The sequence below is a fragment of the Nycticebus coucang genome, chromosome 17 (genome assembly GCF_027406575.1).
Source record: "Nycticebus coucang isolate mNycCou1 chromosome 17, mNycCou1.pri, whole genome shotgun sequence".
Taxonomy (NCBI): Eukaryota; Metazoa; Chordata; class Mammalia; order Primates; family Lorisidae; genus Nycticebus; species Nycticebus coucang.
In genome coordinates, this window is record NC_069796.1 from 75,934,248 (window position 1) to 75,959,465 (window position 25,218).

General features: G+C 48.4%; 2 protein-coding genes across 4 annotated transcripts in view; one reads left to right on the forward strand and one right to left on the reverse strand.

Moving 5' to 3' along the window:
* Positions 1-25,218, reverse strand: part of STK10 (serine/threonine kinase 10) — a 140,831-nt gene that overhangs the window by 13,092 nt on the left and 102,521 nt on the right. For 2 of the 3 annotated variants that reach the window (XM_053567350.1, XM_053567352.1), the window contains 8 exons: positions 24,662-24,785; positions 24,041-24,220; positions 13,844-13,936; positions 7,807-7,936; positions 6,037-6,161; positions 3,591-3,779; positions 2,849-2,974; positions 72-185 (listed from right to left, as the gene is read on the reverse strand). In XM_053567350.1, the coding sequence (XP_053423325.1) occupies positions 72-185; positions 2,849-2,974; positions 3,591-3,779; positions 6,037-6,161; positions 7,807-7,936; positions 13,844-13,936; positions 24,041-24,220; positions 24,662-24,785 (1,081 nt within the window). Of the gene's footprint in view, positions 1-71; positions 186-2,848; positions 2,975-3,227; positions 3,298-3,590; positions 3,780-6,036; positions 6,162-7,806; positions 7,937-13,843; positions 13,937-24,040; positions 24,221-24,661; positions 24,786-25,218 lie in introns of those variants that run through there. The other variant, XM_053567351.1, reaches the window with a different exon arrangement.
* On the forward strand, positions 10,810-12,337 carry LOC128569231 (neuronal pentraxin-2). The gene has a single exon (XM_053567359.1). It carries the CDS (start codon positions 10,965-10,967, stop codon positions 12,258-12,260), a length of 1,296 nt encoding a protein of 431 aa, XP_053423334.1. The 5' UTR covers positions 10,810-10,964; the 3' UTR covers positions 12,261-12,337.

Consider the following 25,218-nt stretch of genomic DNA (forward strand, 5'->3'; position numbering starts at 1 on the left):
ATGTCACAAGCAGACGCCTGTGGCATGGTGTGGAGCAAAGCCTGCCACCCCAGACCCCCAGACATGCTTACCTTCTTACGTGGCCGAAGCTTGTCCCTCCATTCCTTCAGGTTCTGGTTATGGCTCTCGTCCAGGGCCTTCAACTTCTGGGTTTCATGCTCAATCAAGAGGTGACACTTTTCATTCTGGAACAAATTCCAGAGAGAATATGTGAGAATTTCAGAAGACAGAAGCTCTAAAGGTTGATACACACCTCATACTGTAGCTGTGCGGACACCAACATCATTCATTTATTACTCCTCCTGGATTATAAACCCTGTTTATACAAAACTCCGTATGTAACTCAATGTACCTGTCCCAAAATGGGCCTAGAGGAAAAGCACAGACTATTGATGTTAATAGTTCTTATTAACTGTGTGCTGGGATGTGCAGTAATTTTACAACTTTCTTTTTTTTTGAGACACAGCCTCAAGCTGTCGCCCTGGGTAGAGTGCTGTGACATCACAGCTCACAGCAACCTCCAATTCCTGGGCTCAAGCGATTCTCTTGCCTCAGCCTCCCAAGTAGCTGGGACTACAGGCACCCACACAACGCTGAGTTATTTTTTTGGTTGCAGCCATCATTGTTGTTTGGCGGGCCCGGGCTAAGTTCAAACCAGCCAGCTCAAATGTATGTGGCTGGCGCCTTAGCCGCTTGAGCCACAGGCGCCACCAGCAACTTTCTTCTTGTGTTTTTTGCACAGTTTGAATTTGCACATCCATAATTTTTGTTTTTTAGATAGTCTCACTCTTTTACCCTGGGTAGAGAGCCATGGCATCATAGCTCACAGCAACCTCAAACTCTTAGGCTCCAGCAATCCTCTTGTCTTAGCTTCCCAAGTAGCTGGGACTACAGAAGCCCACCATGACACCTGGCTATTTTTTTCTGTTTTAGTAGAGATGGGATCTCACTCTTGTTCAGGCTGGTCTCGAACTCCTGAGCTTAAGCAAGAACATATATCTTTTTTTTTTTTTTTTTTTTTTTTTTTTGTAGAGACAGAGTCTCACTGTACCGCCCTCGGGTAGAGTGCTGTGGCGTCACACGGCTCACAGCAACCTCTTAACTCTTGGGCTTACGCGATTCTCTTGCCTCAGCCTCCCGAGCAGCTGGGACTACAGGCGCCCGCCACAACGCCCGGCTAGAACATATATCATTTTAACAAAATAATAAAACTATTAACAATAAGCACAGTGTGTGCCATAATCCTACCACATCAAATCAACCCCTATGAACATTCAGATCTATTTCTTGTCAGGCTCTGTCCTATATGTTGTTTAGCTTGTATACACAATTCTGAAACTGACTCCCACACCTCACTTAAAATTATAGTGTGATTTCTACAGATAAGTATTATTTTTCATAATTATTTGAATGCCTATAGATATCCCACGGTATATATTTATCAAATATACCTAAACATAACTATTTTTGGCTCCTCACGTTGCTTTTTATTTTCACTATTATAAATAACACTGTGTTAAACATCTGTGCTCTTGTATTCCTCAAAATTCATGTTGAAGCCCTAACCCCAAATGAGATGGTATTTGGAGATGGAGTCTTTGGGACATGATTAGATTAAGATGAGGTCATGAGGGTGGGGTTCTCCTAAAGGGATTAGTGCCACAAGAATGCAGCCCTCTGCAAGCCCCCACCAGAACCTAGTTGTGCTGGCACCCTAATTGTGAGCTTCTGGCCTCCAGAGCTATGAGAAGTAAATTTCTGTTGTTTCAGTTATCATGGTATTTTGTTATGGCAGCCCACGCTAAGATAATCTGTATGCACAGTGTTTACATAAATTATATGTGTATATAAAACTCACTGCATCATGTCTAATTGCCTCAGGGATGAGGCCCATAGACATGGCTAAGACCCTCCCACCCTCACTGTTCTCTGAGGTAAGTTCATTGCTTTACAAAATTTAAGTCTCTCATATAGGCAGAAGTGACAAGTCGCTGTTGATTCCTTGCAGGGAATCAATCTTGTTATAAGGGGCTTATAAAGCAGGGGATGATGCCTTTATCCAGATACCTATGACCCTTTGGGGTGGGAAAGTAGAACCCCTCAGGGAATTTTCACTTTGGGTTTCAAGCAAAAGGATTCTGGGAGTTAAGAAATTGGTTTAGTTAGCAATAAACCCGTAGCAGCACCATGTTCCTGGCAGGAGCTGTATTCACGCTTTATATGGCTTCTCCCAGCTGATCCTCACAACCCAACGCAGAGGCAGGAAGACAGCTCCAGAAGGTGAGGGGCTTGGCCAAAAGCCACACAGCAGCGGGCAGAGCACCTGCCTGGCTGGCTTCAGCACCTGGAATGTGAACCTGCCTCTTCAAGAATTGCCAGATGGGTTGGATGGCTCAGCGTTTTCCCAAGGTCTGTGGAGGTTCAAGTAAGCCCCATCCCCACAAGAGGGCTTCAAGTACCATACCTGGAGCTGGGACCCTCTGGCATGGAACAGACCCAGTAGCTGGGAAACTTTAAGTCAGGGATCGCCACAGCAAAAGCCATCACCCAGGGGCATGGCAACACCCAAGGACACCGTTTACCAAAACACAGTGGTGACGAAGAACCCTAGCAGCAAAGCAAGAGCCAGGGCGAGGAAGAGCCAGGGCGAGGAAGAGCCAGCTCCATCATCTCACAGTCCTCACCCCAGTCCTGCAAAATAGGAATGACCAGCCCCACCCCATGCCCATTTTAGGGGTGTGAGAACGACAGCTTGGGGGGTGACATGACTTGCCCAATGTCACACAGCCTAAGAGCAACGCATGTCTGGAACCAGGGCCCCTGAGGGAAAGCGAAGCAGCTGGGGTACCTGCAGCTGTTGCAGCTCGCCCATGTTGCTCTCGCACTGCGCCAGCATGTCCCGCATCTGGTTCTCGTGCTTCTGCTGCTGGTGCAGTCGCTCGGACTTCTGCCTCTTCTCCTCCTGCTGGGAGAACTGCACAGGGTGGGGGAGGGGTCTGTCAGCAGGCCAGGGGCCTGGCTAGTGGGTGGAGGTATCGCCCCAGCTGAACCCCAAGGTGTCCCCCTGCAGCGCTGGTTTGTGCACAACTCCAGCACCCACCCACTGCAGTATGTGCCCCTGTGTAAAGTCCTCACTCTGAGCTGAGACCTAGGCCCTGCCCCAAGGAGCCCCAGGCTGGTCAGGCCACAACACTGTAACATGACATGTCCCAGGACTGTGTATGTACCAGGCAGGAATCATAGGGCCCGGGCCACAAGGGTAACATGTGAGCGGGCTCTTGCTGGAGGAGAAGGTGTCTGCCAGCAGAGAGGAAGCTGCTGGAATAAAAGCACGGCAGGGCAGAAGGGAAGGGAACTGGGTATGGGTGTCCATAGCACAGCACCAAGTTCCCTCCTCTTTCCCCCAGAGGCGGGTTATTGTGAGGCTGATGAAGCTTCCAGGACCTGCCTGTGACTCACACCCCTTTCCAACCTGCCAATTTCTTGCGCTGCATCTTGTCTTCCACTTTCCTCCCAATTGCACAAGGCCATGCCTGGACTTGCCCCCACCCCAACTCATCCGCAGGACCTGCCCACCCGGCTGCCCATACCTGCTTGATCTTCTCCCGCTGCTCGGCTGCGCTGCCCCCGCCGTTGATGTGCAGGCTCTTCTTGTACATGGCCAGCCGAGTCTTGCCCTCGCTCCTCTGGATCTTGGGCAGCCGCGCCTTCTCCTGCTGCTGCCGCACCTTCAGCTGCTCTATCATGCGCTGGTTGTAGCGCTGCATCTGCTCCCGCTCCTGAGTTGGGAAACCCAGAAGCTGAGGTCAGCTACGCTGTAGCCCTTGGTGTGGTCAGTGGCCAAAAGTCACCATACTCCATTCAGGAGCCCAGGACCAATGTAGGCCATCGAGTTCAGCAGAGCAACACTGATATCACTTTACTTCTAGTGCTAAATAATCATCCTTTTCTATTCTCACTTTAAAAATTATTATTAGTAGGCTGGGTGGGGAGGCTCACGCCTGTAATCCTAGAACTCCAGGGATACTGAGTCAGGTGGATTGCCTGAGCTCAAGAGTTCGAGACCAGCCTGAGCAAGATGGAGACCTTGTCTCTAAAAATAGCAGTCGGGCATTGTGGCAGGCACCTATAGTCCCAGCTACTTAGGAGGCTGAGGCAAGAGAAAAATTGCTTGAACCCAAGAGTTTGAGGTTACTGTGAGCTATGATGCCATGGCACTCAACCCCAGGGGGACTGAGTGAGACTCTGTCTCAAGAAAATAAATAAATAAATAAATAGGGTGGCGCCTGTGGCTCAGTGAGTAGGGCGCTGGCCTCGCATACAGAGGGTGGTAGGTTCAAACCAGCCCGGGCCAAACTGCAACAGAAAATACCCGGGTCTTGTGGCGGGCACCTGTAGTCCCAGCTACTAGGGAGGCTGAGGCAAGAGCCCAATAATTTGAGATTGCTGTGAGCTGTGACGCCACAGCACTCTACCGAGGGTGATAAAGTGAGACTCTGTCTCTAAACAAAATAAATAAATAAACAAAAATAAAAGTAAAGAAAGAAAGAAACACTAGCCAAGCATTGTGGCAGGCACTTGTAGTCCCAGCTACTTGGGAGGCTGATGCGGGAGGATCTCATGAGCCCAAGAGTTTGAGGTTGTTTTGAGCTATGATGCCGTGGCACTCTACCTAGGGCAACAGAGTGAGACACTGTCTCAAAAAAAGTTAAATTATTGTTTATATTTTGGATTCTCACCTTTTAAATGCCTTCTCTTCTAACCAATGATGATAGGCCATTTCATTCCTAAATTTACTTAGCTAGTATCGCAAAGTAAAATGTACACTCAAGGGGATATGATAGTTCATCATTATTGATGGCAAATGTCAATTCATATCTTTTTTTTTTGCAGTTTCTGGCCGGGGCTGGGTTTGAACCCACCACCTCTGGCATATGGGGCCGGCGCCCTGCTCCTTTGAGCCACAGGCGCCACCCTTATATATATGTACTGTAACATGACGTGTTATATGTATATATATATTTATTTATATATATAAAATATATATATATATTTTTTTTTTTTTTTGTAGAGACAGAGTCTCACCTGATCGCCCTCGGTAGAGTGCCGTGGCGTCACACAGCTCACAGCAACCTCCAAATCCTTGGGCTTAGGCGATTCTCTTGACTCAGCCTCCCAAGTAGCTGGGACTACAGGCACCAGCCACAATGCCCGGCTATTTTTTTGTTGCAGTTTGGCCGGGGCTGGGTTTGAACCCGCCACCCTCTGCTTATGGGGCCGGCACCCTACCCGCTGAGCCACAGGCGCCACCCGTCAATTCATATCTTAAAAAGTCCTAATACATTTGAATCTTTTCCTTCTCCTGCTACCTATTTGTATTTCAAAGCTCAGCCTGCATCACCTCCTCCAAGAGGCCTCCCTTGACCTCTTAGCTGGGCCAGGCACCCTATTCTGAGCTCCCACTGCCTTATGCTGCCTTCCCTCGTTGCGTTCACAAAAGGAATTGGAATTACCCACAGCTGCTGTGCTTCCAGACCTCAGTTTATCTGTCACCGTCTCCACTATGGGGACTAAACTGAGAAAGACAATGACCACAGAAGTAGGTGTTCTGGGCACACAGAGCAGGGACCCTGGCCAGCTCTGGGTGTTTAGGGAAGGCTTCCTACCAGAGGTAGTATTTAAGTGGAGACCTGAAAGCCTTCTGAGGGAGTCCATGGGAAAGAAAGAAACAACAGGACAATGGGTAGAAAGGGATGGTAAAAATGAAAGACAAAAAAGAGAAAAAATGAACGAAGAAGAGACATGCATTGCAGGTGTCAGAGCTGGCAAGGGAGCGGCTCAGGCCATCTGCTTCCCTGTACTGTTTCCCCCATTCCTGGTCCCTCCAGCCAAAGCAAGCCATCCCTGAAGAACATCCTGTGGCCCCTCTGCAGCCATGCTCGGCTCCCCTCAGGGACAAAAACAGTGCCCATGGGTACCCCATCAGGCACAGCCCTCTGCCCTCTAGACACAGGCCCCGCCCCGCTGGAGCCTCACCTTCTCGTGCTTGCGCACTAGCTCGTGCCGCTGGAGGAAGTACTGGTCTTTGAGCTGCTGCTTCACCAGCTGGTGCCTCTCCTGCAGCTGGCGCTCCTCCATCTCCCACAGGGCCGCCTCTCGGTCTGCAGAGGACACGCCATCCACCTGGTGAGCTGACAGCTGGAGACCTGACAGCTCCCATCCCCCCACCCTCTGCCAGGCCTCCTCATGTAGCTGATAAGCAACCTGCTGAGCTCAGAGGAATTAATGTGCACTACCTCATTAGACCATGTTGAATGGTCTGAGTGAATCCTAGAAAATTCCTTAAAGCCTAAGAGATGATTGCTCCCAGCAGCATGGTACAGCTGAAAGTGTTCCAAGGTAGGAGCCAGAGAAACTGCAGATGATGTGGCTTCTAACTTTGAACAATTCCTGCTTTTTATCTATCCCCAATCCAGGTTCCATCACTGGGATTTGGAATAGATTAAGAAAACCTCCTGGGGCCCACGCAAGGTGGCTCATGCCTGTAATCCTAGCACTCTGGGAGGTTGAGGTGGGTGGATTGCTTGAGTTCATGATTTTGAGACCAGCCTGTACAAGAGCGAGACCCCTGTCTCTAAAAATAGCTGGGCATCGTGGTAGGTGCCTGGTCCCAGCTATTTGGGAGACTGAAGCAAGAGGATCACTTGAACCCAGGAGTTTGCGGTTGCTGTGAGCTATGATGCTATGATACTCTACCCAGGGCAACAGAGTGAGACTCTGTCTCAAAAAAAAAAAAAAAAAAGAAAGAAAGAAAGAAAGAAAACCTCCCTGTGGATTAAGAAACACCTCTTCATTCCTAAATTGTATCAAAGGGACACAACTATGTGCTTATACCATGGAGGCGTGAAACATCCTTTAGACATTTTCCAATCTACACTGCATTTCTCTTTTCCTAACAGGCAAATGGGGAGGCCTCAAACAGAAAAACATGGAATGGCCTCTTGTTATTTCCTCCTTGTCTCCTGCAAGTCCCATGCATCTGTTACGAAGACAACAGTGTCTGGCGTCTTTGCAGTCTATTAATCGACCTGGGCACAGCAACAGAGCAAGGGAGCTGGTATCAGAAGAGAGTCTCACACCCTTTGAGACCGAGGAGGTCATGCTCGGCTTTCTGCAAATGCTCAGTTTATTTCACTGCATTCCCGTTCTATATAAAGTGGTATCACCAAATCTGATGGCACCTTCACCATGGATTTCCCAGCCTCCAGAAGTGTGAGAAATAAATCTGTGTTGTTTACAAGCTACCCAGTCGGTGGCATTTTGTTGCCACAACCTAGATGAACTAAGGCACTCGGCCAAAGAATGGCAACTCTCCAAGCTTCAGTTTCCTTGTCTATAAAAATGGGGATAATGGCATGATCTGCTTGATAGGGTGAGGATTCGGGGAGAAGGTATGAAAACCATCATACGCAAGCCTGGTAGAGCAATTGCTCAACACGTGACAGCTGTTAGGATAGGGCTCTCCATCCTGACCCCCACCCTCACATAGTTAACTCAGCGCATGCATTAATTTCCACCCACTAACACCCCTCTTGCTGTGTTTTTTCCCCTTAACTTGTGGAATAATGTCAAATAGTGTTGGTGATACCTGGTGTCCTTGTCTGACTTCACCATGAAGAATGATGTTTAGTTTTTTGGATGGAGAAGACCCAGTAGATTTTTCTTGCCCACCCCACTGCCCAGGGCAGGGATGTCCATTCACAGAGATTCTGGGCCAAGAAAGTACCACCCACTCTCGGGCCATACCTCGAAGGAGCTCCTGCTTCCTACTGAGGCACTCGCGCTCCTTGTCACAGATCTCCCGCCTGTTTTCAGCTGTGAGCCTCTTCATGGCCAGGTCCAGGTCCTCCTTCTGCTTGGCTATGAAGTCCCGGTCCTATGGAGGACAGAGGAGGACAGACCTTTACCCAGAGCCGGATTGGCCATCTCAGCATTTATCACTGTGGCAGAAGAAACGGCAGCATGATGAGAGAAGAATACTTATTTATTTCATTTATTTTTTGGAGACAGAGTCTCATTATATTCCCTCGGTAGAGTCACGTGGTGTCACAGCTCACAGCAACCTCAAACTCTTGAGTTTAAGCGATTCTCTTGCCTCAGCCTCTCAAGTAGCTGGGACTACAGGCACCCGCCACAATGCCCAGCTATTTTTTTTTTGTTGTAGTTGTCACTGTTGTTTGGCAGGCCGAAGCCGTGTTCAAACCTGCCAGCCCCAATGTATGTGGCTGGTGCCCTAGCCACTGAGCTACAGGTGCCGAGCCCATGTTTTTTTTTTTTGAGACAGAGTCTCAGTCTGGTACCTGGAGTAGAGTGCCATGGCATCATAGCTCACAGCAACCACAAACTCTTGGGCTCGAGCAATCGTCTTGCCTCAGTTTTTCTACATTTAATAGAGATGGGGTCTTGCTGTTGTTCAGGCTGGTCTTGAACTCCTGAGCTCCAGCAATCTACCCACCTCAGCCTCCCAGTGTGCTAGGATTATAGGCGTAATCACCATGCCCAGCCTAAGAAAATTTAGAAAAGAAAAATAAATATGTGGGCTGGGTGCGGTGGCTCACACCTGTCATCTCAACACTTGGGATGCCAAGGCAGTTGGATTGCCTGAGCTCACAGGTTCGAGACCAGCCTGAGCCAGAGCGAGACACCATCTCTAAAAATAGCCGGGCATCGTGGCAGGTGCCTTTAGTCCTAGCTACTTGGGAGGATGAGGCAAGAGAATCACTTAAGCCCAGGAGCCTGAAGTGGCTGTGAGCCATGATTCTTTTTTTTTTTTTTTTTTTTTTTTTAATTTTTTTATTAAATCATAAGTGTATACAATGATATGATTATGGGGCATCATACACTCACTTCATAAACCATTTGACACATTTTTATCCCAGTGGTTAACATAGCCTTTCCGGCGTTATCTCAGTTACTGTGCCAAAACATTTATATTCTACATTTACCGAGTTTCGCAAATACCCCGTGAGCCATGATTCTATGGCACTCTACCAGGGGTAACAAAATGAGACTCTGTCTCAAAAATAATAATAATAATAACAATAATAATAATAATACCAGGAGGTCAGAGAATGAGTGAGTGGACATGAGTTGATAATTACTGAGGTTGGGTGATGGGTATGTGGGGCCTCATTATTCCATTATATTTATTCCTGTCTATATTTTTATTTTTTTATTTTTATTTTTGTAGAGACAGAGTTTCACTTTATTGCCCTCGGTAGAGTGCCATGGCATCACACAGCTCACGCAACCTCCAACTCCTGGGCTTAGGCGATTCTCCTGCCTCAGCCTCCCAAGTAGCTGGGACTACAGGCGCCCGCCACAACGCCCGGCCATTTTTTTTGTTGCAGTTTGGCCGGGGCCGGGTTTGAACCCGCCACCCTCGGCATATGGGGCCGCCGCCTGTCTATATTTTTAATATTCCACATTAAAGAGTAAAAAATTTGGCCAAGTGCGCTGGCTAATGCCTATAATCCTAGCACTCCGGGAAGCTGAGGCAGGTAGATTGCCTGAGCTCAGGAGTTCAAGAATAGCCAGAGCAAAACCGAGACCGACCCTGTCTCTGCTAAAAGTAGAAAAAACTAGCAGGCATGGTGATGGGCGCCTGTAGTCCCAGCTACTCAGAAGGCTGAGGCAAGGGGATCACCTGAGCCCAAGAGTTTGAGGTTTTTATGAGCTAGGATATGATGACACTCTACTCAGGGTACAGGATCTCTCTGTGGGCACTCTGTCTCAAAAAAGTAAAAAATAAATACAATTAAAAAATCTTAGAAACCACATAAGAGGAAACTAAGAATTCCCAATATCAGTCATGGCTAGAAACTATTTGTAGTACATCTAAAGAAGTATAGCTATAGCTGTTTTATTGTTGTTTCACAAAGATTGTTTAAAAAAACTCAAAGAGAGATATGTATACCCATGTTTATAGCAGCATTATTCACAGCAGTCCAGGGATGGAAACAACCCGCATATTTATAGACAGATGAATGCTTAAAAAACATGTGGGATATACATATAATGGATATTATTCAGCTTAAAAGGGAAGGAAATTCTGACACATACAACATGAATGAACCTTAGGGATGTTATGTTAAGTGAAATAATATGCTAAGTGAAATAAGCCAGACACAAAAGGATAAATGCTGAATGTTTGCACTTATTGGAGATATAGAATAGTCAAAAGATAGGAAGTGCAAGAGAAGTACCAGGGGTTGAGGGAGGGGAAAAGGGGAGTTACTGTCCGGTGGGTACAGAGTATCACGTCACAGTATGAAGACTTTTAGAGCCATCCGGCGAATCCTAGCACTCTGGGAGGCCGAGGCGGGTGTATAGCCTGAGCAAGAATGGACTCCATCTCTAGTAAAAATAGAAAAACTAGCCAGCCTCCTTATAGTCCCAGCTACTCGGGAGGCTAAGGCAAGAAGATCACCTGAGCTCAAGAGTCTGACGTTAGGCCAGGCGCAGTGGCTCACGGCTATAATCCTAGCACTCTGGGAGGCCAAGGCAGGTGGATTGCTTGAGCTCACAAGTTTGAGACCAGCCTGCCTGAGCAAATGTGAGACCCTGTCTCTACTAAAAGGAAAAACTGAGGCAAGAGGATCACTTGAGCCCGAGTTGGTTGCTATGAGCTATGACGCCACAGCACTCTACCCAGGATGAAAGCTTGAGACTGTCTCAAAGAAAGAAAAAAAAAGTTTTAGAGAGGAATGATTGTGGATGGTAACACTATGAAAGTGCTTAATGCGCTCCGCCTCGCGGGGCGGAGGGTGCGGCTACGCGACGACAGTTGGCGCCGACTCTGCGCTCCACGAGACCGGCCGCTGCCAGTTACCAAGGCGCCTTCCGGCGCTCGCCCCGACGGCGGCCCTGGCCGCGGATGCTGAAGTGAACGAGGCAGCACCGGGATGCTGGCGCTGCTGGCCGCCGGCTTGGCGCTCGCCGTGGTCGCCGGGGCCCAGGACAGCCCGGTGCCCAGCAGCCACTTAGTGTGCACCGCTCTGCCCCCGGAGGCAGTTCGCACCGGCTGCCCGCTGCCCGCTATGTCCATGCAGGGCGGCGCGCTGAGCCCCGAGGAGGAGCTGCGGGCCGCGGTGCTGCAGCTGCGAGAGACCGTCGTGCAGCAGAAGGAGACGCTAGGCTCGCAGCGCGAGGCCATCCGCGAACTCACGGGCAAGCTGGCTCACTGCGAGGGGCTAGCTAGCGGCAAGGCGCGGAGCTCGGGGGCCACGGGCAAGAACACTATGGGCGACCTGCCGCGGCACCCCGGCCACGTCGTGGACCAGCTTAGCCGTTCGCTGCAGACCCTTAAGGACCGCCTGGAGAGCCTCGAGCGCCAGCTCCACGGGAACATGTCAAATGCAGGGCTACCGGGCGACTTCCGGGAGGTGCTTCAGCGGCGGCTTGGGGAGCTGGAGAGGCAGCTGCTGCACAAGGTGGCAGAGCTGGAGGATGAGAAGTCCCTGCTCCACAACGAGACCTCGGCTTACCGGCAGAAGACTGAGAGCACCCTGAATGCGCTGCTGCAGAGGGTGACGGAGCTGGAGCGTGGGAACAGCGCCTTTAAGTCGCCAGATGCCTTCAAAGTGTCCCTCCCGCTCCGCACAAATTACCTGTATGGCAAAATCAAAAAGACACTGCCCGAGCTGTACGCCTTCACCATCTGCCTATGGCTGCGGTCCGGCGCCTCGCCTGGTATCGGCACCCCATTCTCATATGCAGTGCCTGGGCAGACCAACGAGATAGTGCTGATTGAGTGGGGCAACAACCCCATCGAGCTACTCATCAATGATAAGGTTGCGCAGCTGCCTCTGTTTGTCAGTGATGGCAAGTGGCACCACATTTGTGTCACCTGGACGACGCGGGACGGCATGTGGGAAGCTTTCCAGGATGGAGAGAAGCTTGGCACTGGGGAGAACCTGGCCCCCTGGCACCCCATCAAGCCAGGGGGGGTGCTGATCCTCGGGCAGGAGCAGGACACTGTCGGGGGCAGATTCGATGCCACCCAAGCGTTTGTGGGCGAGCTTAGCCAGTTCAACATATGGGATCGCATCCTTCGTGCACAGGAAATTGTCAGCCTCGCCAACTGCTCCACAAACATGGCGGGCAACATCGTCCCATGGGCGGACAGCAACGTCGACGTGTTCGGGGGGGCTTCCAAGTGGCCCTCGGAGACGTGTGAGGAGCGTCTCCTTGACTTGTAGCCAGCTGCTGCTCTGTCTGGGTAGCCAGAGAGGGGTGTTCCTGTGGAAGTTCGGGGCCACTTATCCCTACCCCTGCATTAAACTGTGTGAAACCTCAAAAAAAAAAAAAAAAAAAAAAAAAAAATGAAAGTGCTTAATGCCACTAAACTATGCATTTAATAATGGTAAAGATGGTAAATTTCATGACTATTCTACCACAATTTTAAAAACTCATTTAAAAATCTTTCTATGTTATAATGTAATCTATCAAATATGTTTATCTGGCTGAAAATATTTTATACTCTAACTTATTTATCCAACGAATCAGACGGTGTAAGAGGGTGTTTCTAAAGGGGTTTTTTTGTTTGTTTGTTTGTTTTTGAGACAGGGTCTTGCTCAAAGGTTAGAGGGTAGTGGCCTGGTCATAGTTCATTATTCTTGAGTTTGAGAGACTCTCCTGCCTCAGCCTCTCTAAGGACCGGGAATACAGGCATGAGCCCCTGTGCCCAGGCCCCTATGCTCTTTTTCTAATCGTGGTGTTGAGGGCCAGGCTGTGCCATGTCCTAGAAAGGAACACAAAGCCTATAGACAGACCAAGCTTGTGGCCTTGGCCCCCCATTGTGAACTCTACAATGTCACTGCTCTAAGCCTGTTTCCTCTTCTGCAAATGGGAAAACTAACAGCCCCAATCCCAGTAAGCCATGAATGTTGAACCAGATACTATACAAAGCATCTGTAAATGTGGACTCTAAGATTTCTCCAAATTTGGAGTGGGGAAGAAGAATGCACAAAGACCCCCTAGTGGGAAGAAATGGGAACACTCCGGCAAGGGCTGAAAAGAAGGCTCTGAAGCTGGGGCAGGGCACAGTGAGGAGGCAGGTTTTTTTCAATAGACAAAAGGGAAGCCAATGAAAGCTGTTAAGGCACAGGGCTGTCACAGGGGAGGGGGAAGGGTGGCCCCGATCAGATGTGAAATTTGAATTGGTTATACCTGCTGGCCTGAGAGAAGGAACTGCAGGGAAGCAGGAACAAACTGGAAGACTAGCCAGGAGGCAGTTGCTGGGGGGTCAAGTTGATGAATCAAAGATAGGAGATAAGAAATCTATACATACACCTTCAGGAGGTGATGAAGGATTGGAGGGGAAGGAGGGGTCAGGAAGGACAAGGTTGCTGCCTCACAGGCCAAAAGGAAAGTGATGGAGCCCCCCTCAGAACATGCAGACAAGACAACATCTGGGAGACCGTAGGTTTGATGTCTTTTAGACTCCAAAAGATGCCAAATGGGCAGATGGATATAATGCCCATAGGCTGGTCAGGAGATATGACGTTCAAACAAATAACCCTGACACAAGGCAGGAGATGCTGAGGGTTTTGAGTGCTAAGGTCAATGTACAGGGCCTGGTGTCAGAGACGGGAGAGCTCACATCCAAGGGAAGTGAAGGCAATCAGGGAGGGCTGCATGGAGGAGGAGACAGTAGCGAGCCACAAAGATGGGGCTGGGTTTAGGTATCCAGAACAAGAGATGGGCATTTGAGGGGCAGGGCTTGATCACCATACTGGCCCCTGAGCCCCTCTGCTTCCTGACCGAGAAGCCGGAGACTCACAAGTAGCTGCTTTTTCTGTGTGTGCTCCTCCATCTTCTGCTTCATGCTCTCCTTCCGCTGCTCTCGGGGGAGCTTCTCCACCTTGTTCTTCACCTGCACCGGAGAGAGAAGAGGTTGGCTGGGTCAGGGCACCTCCTCGTGCTCTCTAAAATACAACCTCCACCCAGAACTCTTAGGCCAGGGAGCCTGGCGATGAGGCTCAGCTTTCCAGGCACCAGCCCCCGCCATGTCCCTCTGACCAGGGGCCACCCTCTGCCCTGCTCCTGCCTCCGCTGGGCTCCAGCTTCTGGGCTCCCCTAGAGGAGACACAGGCTGTTTTCAGTTGCTCCGTAGCCACCCCCCTTCTTCTAGGAACAGCGCCTCAATTTCCTTTAGGGCAGTGTTCCTCAACCTTTTTTAAAACAATTATTGTCCCCTCAGAAGCCTTTTTAAGAGATTTTTTTTTCCTAATCACTCTCCCCACTATGAAATCTTAATCCCAAGGATACACTGTCAATCTGTAATTATCTAAACTGCTTTGGTTCCCATATCAGCTCAGCTGAGAATGCATGTTTCAGGTCCCCCCTCAATCCCCAGTCCCTGAGGTTCACCTGGGCTGACACCCTCGACCTCCACCTGGCTCTTGGCTGGGCATATGATCCAGGCTGGCCACGGGGCATATTCCATGCCCCTGGCCTCAGGGATTACTTCAGGGACCAGCGTGTGTCTCTTGCTGGGCCAGTGAAAAGTTTGGGACATTAGGAACTACTGGAGAAAAGCTGCTTCTGTCCTCTGGGGCTGCTGAGGTGGGAGGATGAGGCCCTGTGGGGTTGGCCTGAGACAAACTTGATATAAGAGAACAGTGCCAGAGATGAGAAAGAATTCCTGGCAACACTTCTGCCCTCCTGGTAAGAGGCCAAGACGTATTCTTTCTTCCTGACAACAGCTGGGATTGGGTTTCTGTCTTTTATAACAGGGAGGGAGAAGACATTCATAGCACATCTCTCTAAGGAAACTAGCATTCCTCAGACAGCTCTTTCTGAGAAACCCACACCTTCACGGGTGCCCAACAACCCAAAACACACACTGACTAACAAAAGGCTCTTAGAACATCTGTTGAGGGGAAAAATACTGTACATGATAAAAAAGCGTGATCCAGGTAAGCTCAGCTATGTTGATGACAATGACAATTCTGGATAAAATATAAAAAGGAACTACTTGAGAACTCTAAAAAGGGTAAGTGACCAGAAAGGGAGTTCAAAACTTAACAGAAGCAACTGGTACAGGGGTAAGTTTCCTATTTTTTTCCCTTTTCCTCTCCTGGCTTTGTATGAGTCCCAAACCTTCTAATGCAATACAAAAGATAGCTGAAACACAGTAAGAAATTGGGTGTTTCTGGACAAAAAAAAAAAAAAAAAAAAAAAAATCAGAAAAAGGGGTCTGTGTAAGCCAGAGAGCATGAGATGAATTCCAAAGAGAAGAAAGCAAGAAAAAGGGAAATTTCTTTTTTCTTTAGACCGAGTCTCACTTTGTCACTCTTTTTATTTATTTATTTATTTATTTTTTGAGACAGAGCCTCAAGCTATCGCCCTGGGTAGAGTGCTGTGCTATCACAGCTCACAGCAACCTCCAACTCCTAGGCTCAAGCAATTCTCCTGCCTCCACCTCCCAAGTAGCTGGAACTACAGGTGCCCACCACAACGCCTGGCTAATTTTTGGTTGCAGCCGTCGTTGTTTGGGGGGCCTGGGCTGGATTTGAACCCACCAGCTCAGGTGTATGTGGCTGGCGCCTTAGCCACTTGAGCCATATGCACTGAGCCTTACTTTGTCACTCTTGGTAGAGGGCCATGGCATCATAGCTCACAGCAACCTCAAACTCTTGGGCTGAAGCGATTCTCTTGCCTCAGCCTCCCAAGTAGCTGGGGCTACAGGCGCCCACCACAACACCTGGCTATTTTTAGAGATGGGGTCTCATTCTTGCTCAGGCTGGTCTCGAATCTGTCAGCTCAGGCAATCCACCTGCCTCGGCCTCTCAGAGTGCTAGGATTACAGGCGTGAGCCACCCTGCCCAACCCAAAAGGGAAATTATTTTTTTTTTTTTTTTTTTTTGTAGAGACAGAGTCTCACTTTATGGCCCTCGGTAGAGTGCCGTGGCCTCACACAGCTCACAGCAACCTCCAACTCCAGGGCTTAAGCGATTCTCTTGCCTCAGCCTCCCGAGTAGCTGAGACTACAGGCGCCCGCCACAACGCCCGGCTATTTTTTGGTTGCAGTTTGGCCAGGGCCGGGTTTGAACCCATCACCCTCGGTATATGGGGCCGGCGCCTTACCGACTGAGCCACAGGCGCCGCCCCAAAAGGGAAATTATTAATTCTGTGTACAAACCCACTCAAGTCTCAGATTCAGCCCTGAGCTGAGCATGAATGAGGCAGATGCAAACAAACAAACCAACACAAGAAAAACCCAAGCAACCCAGGACTGGAACTACTACCCACAGAATATGAGACAGAACTTGTAGTCTGAACGTTACATTCTCCCAAATTATAGCACGGATCCAGAGTCTACAGACCATAATGTTAAAATGTCAAGGATACAATCAAAAATTATTCTACATACAAAGAATTTGGCAACATGACCAATGTTCAAAAAAAAAAAATCAACAAATATCAATTCAAATGTTAAAATTAGCAGGAAAAACTTTTTTTTTTTTTTCTTTGAGACAGTCTCACTCTCTCACCCTTGGTATAGTACCGGGGTGTCTTAACTCACAGCAGCCTTAAACTCCTGGGTTCCAGAGATCCTCTTGCCTCAGCCTCCCAAGTAGCTGGGCACCTGCCATAACACCCAGCTAATTTCTCTATTTTTAGTAGAGATGGGGGTCTTGCTCTTTCTTCCCTTTTTTTTTTTTTTTTTTTTTTTTGCAGTTTTTGGCCAGGGCCAGGTTTGAACCCGCCACCTCCGGCATATGGGGCCGGTGCCCTACTCCTTTGAGCCACAGGCGCCGCCCATGTAAAAGTTTTAAAAGGAAAATGTGACCGTAGGTTAGGCAAAGATTTCCTAGATATGCCACTAAAAGCACAATTCCTAAAATAAAAAATGATAAAATGGACTTCACCAAAAATGAAATACTTCTGGTCTGTATACGACACTGTGAGGAAAATTAAAAGACATGCCACAGACTGAGAGTAAATATTTATAAAATACATGCTTGACAAAGTACTTGTATTCAGAATATAAGAATACAAATTGCCCATTTAAATAAATATCTTTTTGGTGAACAGATACATCGCCAAAAAAGACCTATGAGTAGCAAACAAGCAACATGAAAAGATAATTCAATATCATCATAAGCGAAAAACAAATTAAGAACCTCAATGAGATATCACTCTACACCTATCAGAATAGCTAAAATAAAAAAATATAATTGACAATATCAAGTGTTGATGAGGACACGGAGCAACTGAAACTCTCTCACGTTGTCATGGTGTAAAGTGATAGAGCATTTTTGGAAAAAGTTTAGCAGTGTTTCATAAAGTTAAACACACACTTACCATCTGACCCCCAAATAGAATACTGACTCTTCTTTATTGTCTCTTCTTTCAGTTTTGGGGTTTTTTTGTTTTTGTTTTTTATGATCTTAGAGTTATAATCTGAATCCTGCTCCTATGTTCCTTGGCTTCGGTGGCCGCAGATTACAGTTTCTCAACTTCAGCATTATTGACTTGGGGAGCTAGAGAACTCTCTGTCATGGAGGCTGTTCTGGGCATTGTAGGGTGTTAGCAGTACCCCTGCCCTCTATTCTGAAGATGCCAGGAGCGTCTCTCCCCCACTCTTCCAATAGGACAACCAAAGATGTTTGCAGATAATGCCAAATGGGAGACAAAATAGTCCATTGGGGAGAATCACCATCTTAGACAGAAGTCCTAATAAAATACCTCAAAGATCTCATTTGTGCCACATCTGCTATATCAAAGGGCTGCCTAACTCAGCACCTGTCTGGGGTGTCAGCCAAAATGCCTTTGACGGCACCATGTGAGGCACTGTATAATTTTTAGGCCTCTTGAGCTTAGAACTGTGCTTTTACAAGCTTGATTATCTGGTTTTTCCAGGACAGAAGAAGTAGCAGTTCAGAAAAGGGTCTCTGCTAAAGGCACTGAAAACTCTACAAAATGTTACACCACTGACAATGGAGGGAGGAGGAGGCACAAGAACAGTAAAAGTTGGGTCATTTGTGGCCATGCGGCAAAGGAGCACAAGACTCCCATGTCAGTCACCCCTGAGGACACTGATGGAACAGCCCTGCCCAGCTCTGCTCTCCGGCCAAGATCTCTGGAGAGAGGCAGGGCCAGGAAACTGCACGCTACTAGATCAGAAAAGCTGCATTCCAGTACATCTACATGTCTTCAGAAAGGTCTCTGAACTTGCTGGAGTTTCTCGTTTTCTCATCACAAAAAATGATCTGGCCTTTAATGAAAATTTCTTCAGGGTTCCTTCCAGGGATACAGTTCTGTGCTGTTACAGAGATGCAAACTATTTTCCAACACCTAAATGAGGTGAAGGCTATGTTAACCAGTTTGATGAAAATATTTCAAATGGTATATAAAACCAGCACAATATACCCCATAATTGCATTAATGTACACAGCTATAATTTAAGAAGAATAATAGTAATAATAATAATAAGAAGAAACAGCTAAACTCTGTTTAATGAGTTTGTCTAGGAAGGCAGGAAAACAGAGATCTGGAAAGACTTCCTTCAAGACTGGTTAGGTTTGCTTTCAGGTTTAGGTGATCCAAGAAGTTACAACTGTCAAGCAAGTTTTTCATGAATGCTAAAGGTGACTGTGTGTACAGGGACTGAGCTGCAGGGCATACTTCCCATTCTTTTTTTAAATTTTATTTTTTGAGACAGAGCCTCAAGCTATTGCCCTGGGTAGAGTGCTGTGACGTCACAGCTCACAGCAACCTCCAGCTCCTGGGCTTAAGCGATTCTCTTGCCTTGGCCTCCCAAGTTGCTGGGACTGCAGGCGCCTGCCACAACGCCCGGCTATTTTTTGGTTGCAGCTGTCATTGTTTGGCAGGCCCGGGCTGGATTCAAACCGGCCAGCTCAGGTGTATGTGGCTGGTGCCTTAGCCGCTTGAGCCACGGGTGTCGAGCCCGTATTTCCCATTCTTACAGAATTGTGAGCATGTATCTAAATTTAGCACATGGGTACACATATGTACACACATACACTTCATGATTAGATTTCATTACTAAAGTGAAGAACAAATGTCTATGTTCACCCACCTTACTAATAATCATTTTTCCTCTATGTACACCTCCTTAGTGAAAGCAACTCATTAGCATGATAAATGTTCCATACCAATTGCTGTAATCCTGAAAATGTCCCATGAGGCTTCTCAAGTTTTTTTTTTTTTTTTGTAGAGACAGAGTCTCACTTTATGGCCCTCGGTAGAGTGCCGTGGCGTCACACAGCTCACAGCAACCTCCAACTCCTGGGCTTAAGCGATTCTCTTGCCTCAGCCTCCCGAGTAGCTGGGACTGCAGGCGCTCGCCACAACGCCCGGCTATTTTTTGGTTGCAGTTTGGCCGGGGCCGGGTTTGAACCCGCCACCCTCGGTATATGGGGCTGGCGCCTTACCGACTGAGCCACAGGCGCCGCCCAGCTGTTTTTTTTTTTTTTTTTTTGACCAGGGCTAGGTTTGAACCCGCCACCTCTGGCATATGGGACTGGTGCCCTACTCCTTGAGCCACAGGCGCCACCCGCTTCTCAAGTTTTATTCTCTTAATTTTTTTTTTTTTTTGAGACAGAGTCTTACTATGTCACCCTCAGTAGAGTGCTATAGTGTCACAGCTCACAGCAACCTCAAACTCTTGGTCAATTCTCTTGCCTCAGCCTCCCAAGTAGCTGGGACCACAGGCACCTGCCACAACACCCGGCTGTTTTGTTGTTGTTGTTGTTATAGTTGTCATTGTTGTTTGGCAGGCCCAGGCAGGGTTCAAACCTGCCAGCTCCAGTGTATGTATGTGACTGGTGCCTTAGCTGCTGAGCTACAGGTGCCGAGCCTTATCCTTTTGATTATTTTGTGTTTTCCCATGCCCGAATTCCAATCGCGACACGCTCTCTCACACTGAGTGGATGGCAGGGCCATGCACAGGATGAACTCCTCCTTCCTCTCAGCTGGTGAAAGGACAAGCCCCTGTGGGTCTGTGTGCGGTCTTTCTCTCCAGCATCCAAGCACAGTTACCATGTTGCAGCTCTGAGCTGACTAATGATCCCTGGGTAGTTCAGAGGCTGCCCAGCTGAGGGCAGCCAACTTGGTGCTTCACCCCTGCAGCTGCCTGGGCCTCACCCAGCATTTTGCAGCCTCTGTGAGGATAAAGGTGACCTTTGGGATCAGAGAAGGAAGTCTTGGGAGTGAGGAGTAGGTGGTGGCAGGACAGTGGGATGATGGGATATCTGGGGTACCACGAAGCAAAGCCCCTCACGGCCTCCTGCGAGCTGAAAACTGACACCACCACCACCAAGAGTAAGAGCAACTGGAAGTGCCGTGTCACGCAGTAAGTGCTCACGAGAGCCTGGCTGCTTTGCCTGCGCTCTGTAACCTCCTGAAGCACATCCTGTCATGAGCAGCTTTTACAGAGACCCGCCCAGAGACTGGAAGAGCTTGCCTGGGGTCAGGATTCAAACCAAGTCTTTCTGACTCCAAACTCCACACAACCATAGCACCATGATGCCGTCCTAAAAGAAAGGCAAAGCCCAACTTGCTTCTCTTCTTTTACACCACGAACGGACCATCCTCCTCCTTTATAAACCGCTGATAAATATGCAGCATGTTCTCAAACTTCTCAGTCATCCAACTTTCCATACTGATGGCTTCCTGCGTCCCTGGGAAACTTGAGGACGGGTGGGGACTATGTATGATTTGCTCATCACTGCCTAATACAGGGGCTGGCAAATAGTAGGGGCTCGAAAATATATAGGTTTAATTAATTAAGTAATGAAACCGCACAAATAGCTCTGAATTTGTGAATGCCAGCTTATACATTGCCCAGCGCTACCATGAGAAACATTAAAAACAGCAGCTCTCTGGTATAGAAGTGAGCCACAGAATCAAGGCAGGTGAGCTCTCCTCGGGGAAGAACAGTATTGGGAGAAAACGGCATAAGCCACATCCTTCTCGAAAAGTCAAAAGAGCTGTGAAACCAAGCTTTTTCTTTTTTAAAGAAAAACACCCATAAATTTAAAAAAAAAAAAAAAACTAAAACACTGAGTGTGAGCAGATCCGACGCACTGCCTCAGAGTTCAGCGGCATGCTCAAACCTCTTCCTGGACCCTGCTAATGAGAAAGTCTGACTTTGTTAAGGGCCAGTTCTGGAAAAGCGTCAGGAGCCCTGTGGCTTCCCCCACCCCTCTCCTACCCTAGGCCCCTCCTCTGTGGCCCACTCTCTTTTCCACTCTTAGAGTTCCTTCCACACAGGGTGTGCATATGTGATGGACACATATGCAAGGATGGACTGGGCATCTCCTGGGCATTCTAGGAAAGATACTTTGGTGTAGCACTTGACATACTTCTTGTTTAATGCTCCAGACATTTATGTGAGGAATGGAGGTACGATAACTGCAGAATAAAGGAGGCAGATGGTCTCTTCAGGGTGTTAAAACTAAAACCACAAGCTCCTGTCTCTGGCCCCACGCTGCAATGATCTGGCCTCCGCATACCTGCCTGATTCTACCTTGTGCTCCTCTTCCCTTTGTTTCCTAAGCTCCTGCCACACTGTTCATTTCTCAGTTCTTTGAACACCCCACTCCAAGTGTTTCCCCATACCTCAGGGCCTTTGCACATGGTCCTGGAATGTCTGGTCTCAGCTTAAATGCCACATGCTGAGAGGCCCTCCCACTCTAAATCATCTCTCTCCACATCTCCAGTTAACCAGCATCTTTGCTTTCATAGCATGGTGGTGACTATTTTCTTTCTTTTTTTTTTTTTTTTGGAGAGTCTCACTCTGTCACCCTGGGTAGAGTGCCATGACATCATAGCTCACAGCAACCTCAAACTCTTGGGACTTGAGCAATACTCTTGCCTCAGCCTCCCAAGTAACTGGAACTACAGGTACCTGCCACTACATCCAGCTAGTTTTTCTATTTTCAGTAGAGACAGGGTGTTGCCCATGTTCGGGCTGGTCTCAAATTCCTGAGCTCAAGTGATTCACCTACCTCAGCCTCTTACAGTGCTAAGATTACAGGCATGAGCCACAATGCTCAGCTGCGACTATTTTATTTATTTGATAATGTACTTGCTTTTTGTTACTCTGGAGTAACTTGGGTTTTTTGTACTTGCTATTTGTTACTCTGGCTTCTCTGGAGATGAACAGTTCCTTGAACAACTCTATTTTGATCATCGCCATATTTCTGTTAGCCTGCACAGTGCCACCACACATATGGGTACTCAGTAAAAACCATTGTGCAATAACTCACTTTGACAGAAGGCAACTGGGACTCAGGGAAATGGCTTGTCCAAAGCCAAACAGCTAGTGGACTACAGAGCCAAGCCTTGGAATCAGGCCTTCCCTGCCTCCCACACCTGTGGTCTCTGCATAGGAGCTAGGGACAGACTGAGTGTTGCTTCTCCTGTACCCGAGATATATCTCCAGCCCATCAACCCCTCTCTCGGAGGTGGGCCAGGACCAGGATGATGAGGCAAGCGAGACACTCAACTAGGCACAAGTTTTAAGGGGACGCCCAAAACTCAGTAATCAAAATAAGTAACATTTTAACAAAATCAAAATTTGTGCAAAAGAAGAAAAAAATCACAAATAAAATGTTAAACTTTTAAATAAAAACAGGATCCAGCCCTGTACCTGCATACTTGCAGGACACAGCCTTATTGCCTCATTCTAATTCCAGCCCTATCAGGTCCTGTCTTTATTTTAATAGTTGGTACCTATTTATCATGAAGTTTATGTATCTCGTTTTTCTTTTTTTTTTGAGACAGAGCCTCAAGCTGTTGCCCTGGGTAGAGGGCCATGACATCACAGCTCACAGCAACCTCCAACTCCTGGGCTCTAGCGATTCTCCTGCCTCCACCTCCCAAGTAGCTGGGACTACAGGCGCCCACTACAACACCTGGCTATTTTTTGGTTGCAGCCATCATTGTTGTTTGGGCAGGCCTGGGCTGGATTCCAACCCGCCAGCTCTGGTGTATGTGGCTGGGGCGCCTTAGCCACTTGAGCCACAGGCACCGACCCTATGTATCATTTTTACTTTAAGTATTAGATGAAAATATTTTTTGTCTTGATTCCTGAGTTTTCTGGTGCCCTTTAAGGGTTGTGGCCGAGGTGAATGCCTCATTTGGCCCACCCCATCCCCGCCATGCTCAGCTGGAGGCCCCCAGGATATACCCAATGTCACCCACACCACGGTAAAGTAGGTGAACTGGGCTCTGAGGGCCCCAGCATGTGCAGCACCCCGGGAGGCTGCCCACTCCCTGTACTCTGCACGCAGTCTGGGTTCCTGCCCTGGGGGCTTCCACCTGCTGGTTTCCTTCCTGCCTCATCTAGTAAAGACTGTCCTAGCCTCCAGGTGTTGCTCCACGGAGGCAGGTGCAGGCTTTTCTTGCAGAAGCCCTTCTCCAGAGCAGGCCTGCAGGGAGACAAGGCCTCCCTCTCCTTGTCTCAGGAGCATCTTTGCTACCTTCCCCTACCCCTTCTAACTGCGGAGAGGAAGGGAGGGAGAGAGTGGAGTGGAGAGGACATGTTGCCTTTGCCTACCCAGCCCCCTCTTCTGCTAACAGCATCTCAGACTCCCTTGGGCCACCATCCCTTCCTTCTTCCCTGCTCCTGCTTTTAGCCGGGGTTGCTAAGCTGGGAGGATTTAAGGCAGTAGTTCTCAATCTTCCTAATGCCGAAACTCTTGAATACAGTTCCTGTGTCACGACCCACAGGTTGAGAACTGCTGATTTAAGGGAAGCTGTCCAAGGCCATGTAGTAAGGGCCTTCACAAGCCACGCCAACACAGGGGAGAAAACAGACCCCCCAAGTGGACACATGGCTCCTAACAGCCCAGCCTGAGCATACAGGTCCAAACACACCTGCACCTAAGCTTTTCAGGTGCACCCTCTGTTGCTGAGGTGAGTTCTGCTAGGATTTACATTAGTTGCAACCAAGAGGCCCTCATAGCCCCAGACAGCCCTGCCCTGCCCAGCACATATTCACCTCCTTCTTCATCAGTCTGAGCTGCTCTTGGAACCTGGCGTAGTCCCGATCCTGCTCCAGGCGGATCCGCTTGGCCTCCTCCTTACGGCGCACGGCGTGGTCTTGCTCCATCTTTTCCACCTGCTGCTTTTGCTGACGCTCCAAGTTCTCTAACTCTGTGTCAAAGAACTTCTTCTTGGCCTGGAAGGAGCAGAAATTCCAAGACACTCAGCAAACCACTTTACATCTGAGAGGGGGATAAGCAGAGTTCAGAACAGGTACTCAGAAAGCTCTACCACCTCTTTGTTGTGTGACCTGGGGCAAGTCATTTAACTTCTCTGAGTCTCTATTTCCTTATCTGCAGAGGGGAGATTAGACCATTGACCTTGCAGGGTTGTTATATGGTGCTCAGCAAAGGCTATTTCCCTTCTAGAGTCTGTGTGACTCAGAGGATTGATGTGACTGTCACGCAATTCTTCACGCAATTGTTTACAAGTTGCTACCTCGTAAGATCAGGAAACCACAGGAACTGGACAATTGGGAATTACTCTCCACTGCCCAATCACTCCTACTCTGCAACTTCCATGTAAAGAAAACATGGAGGCAAGAAACCCTCTAGAGTCCCATCTTTCCCGTACTCACGTTGATTTCCTGTTCAAAACGTTTGTGCATTTGTTCCAGCTGCAGCTCATGCTTGTTGCTCAGCTGGGTCTGGTTTCGATGCTCTTCTTTCTGGAGCAGCCGAAGCTCTCGGAGTTCCTGGCGCCTGATGGGTTAATGGATACAGATATTTCACAATGAGAAAGTAGCCTCAGAGTGACCTCAATACTCACAGTTTGGGACACAGCAGATTAGATCATGGTGGAAAAACACAAGTCTTGGGCAGAGGGATGAATAGAACTCAGGCTTCATTTGACATTTATTGACAGACAAAACTTTTTTTTTTTGTGGTTTTGGCCGGGGCTGGGTTTGAACCCGCCACCTCTGGCATATGGGACCAGCACCCTACTCCTTGAGCCACAGGTGCCTCCTGAACAAAACTTTTAATATATAAAGAGTGGTTACAAACTAATAAAAAAACGAGGAATAACCTAACCAAAAAGAGTGGCCATGAACAGGAAGAGACATGAAAAGAAAAAGACAAAGGCTCGACACCCGTAGCTCAGTGATTGGGGCACCAGCCACATGCACCAGGGCTG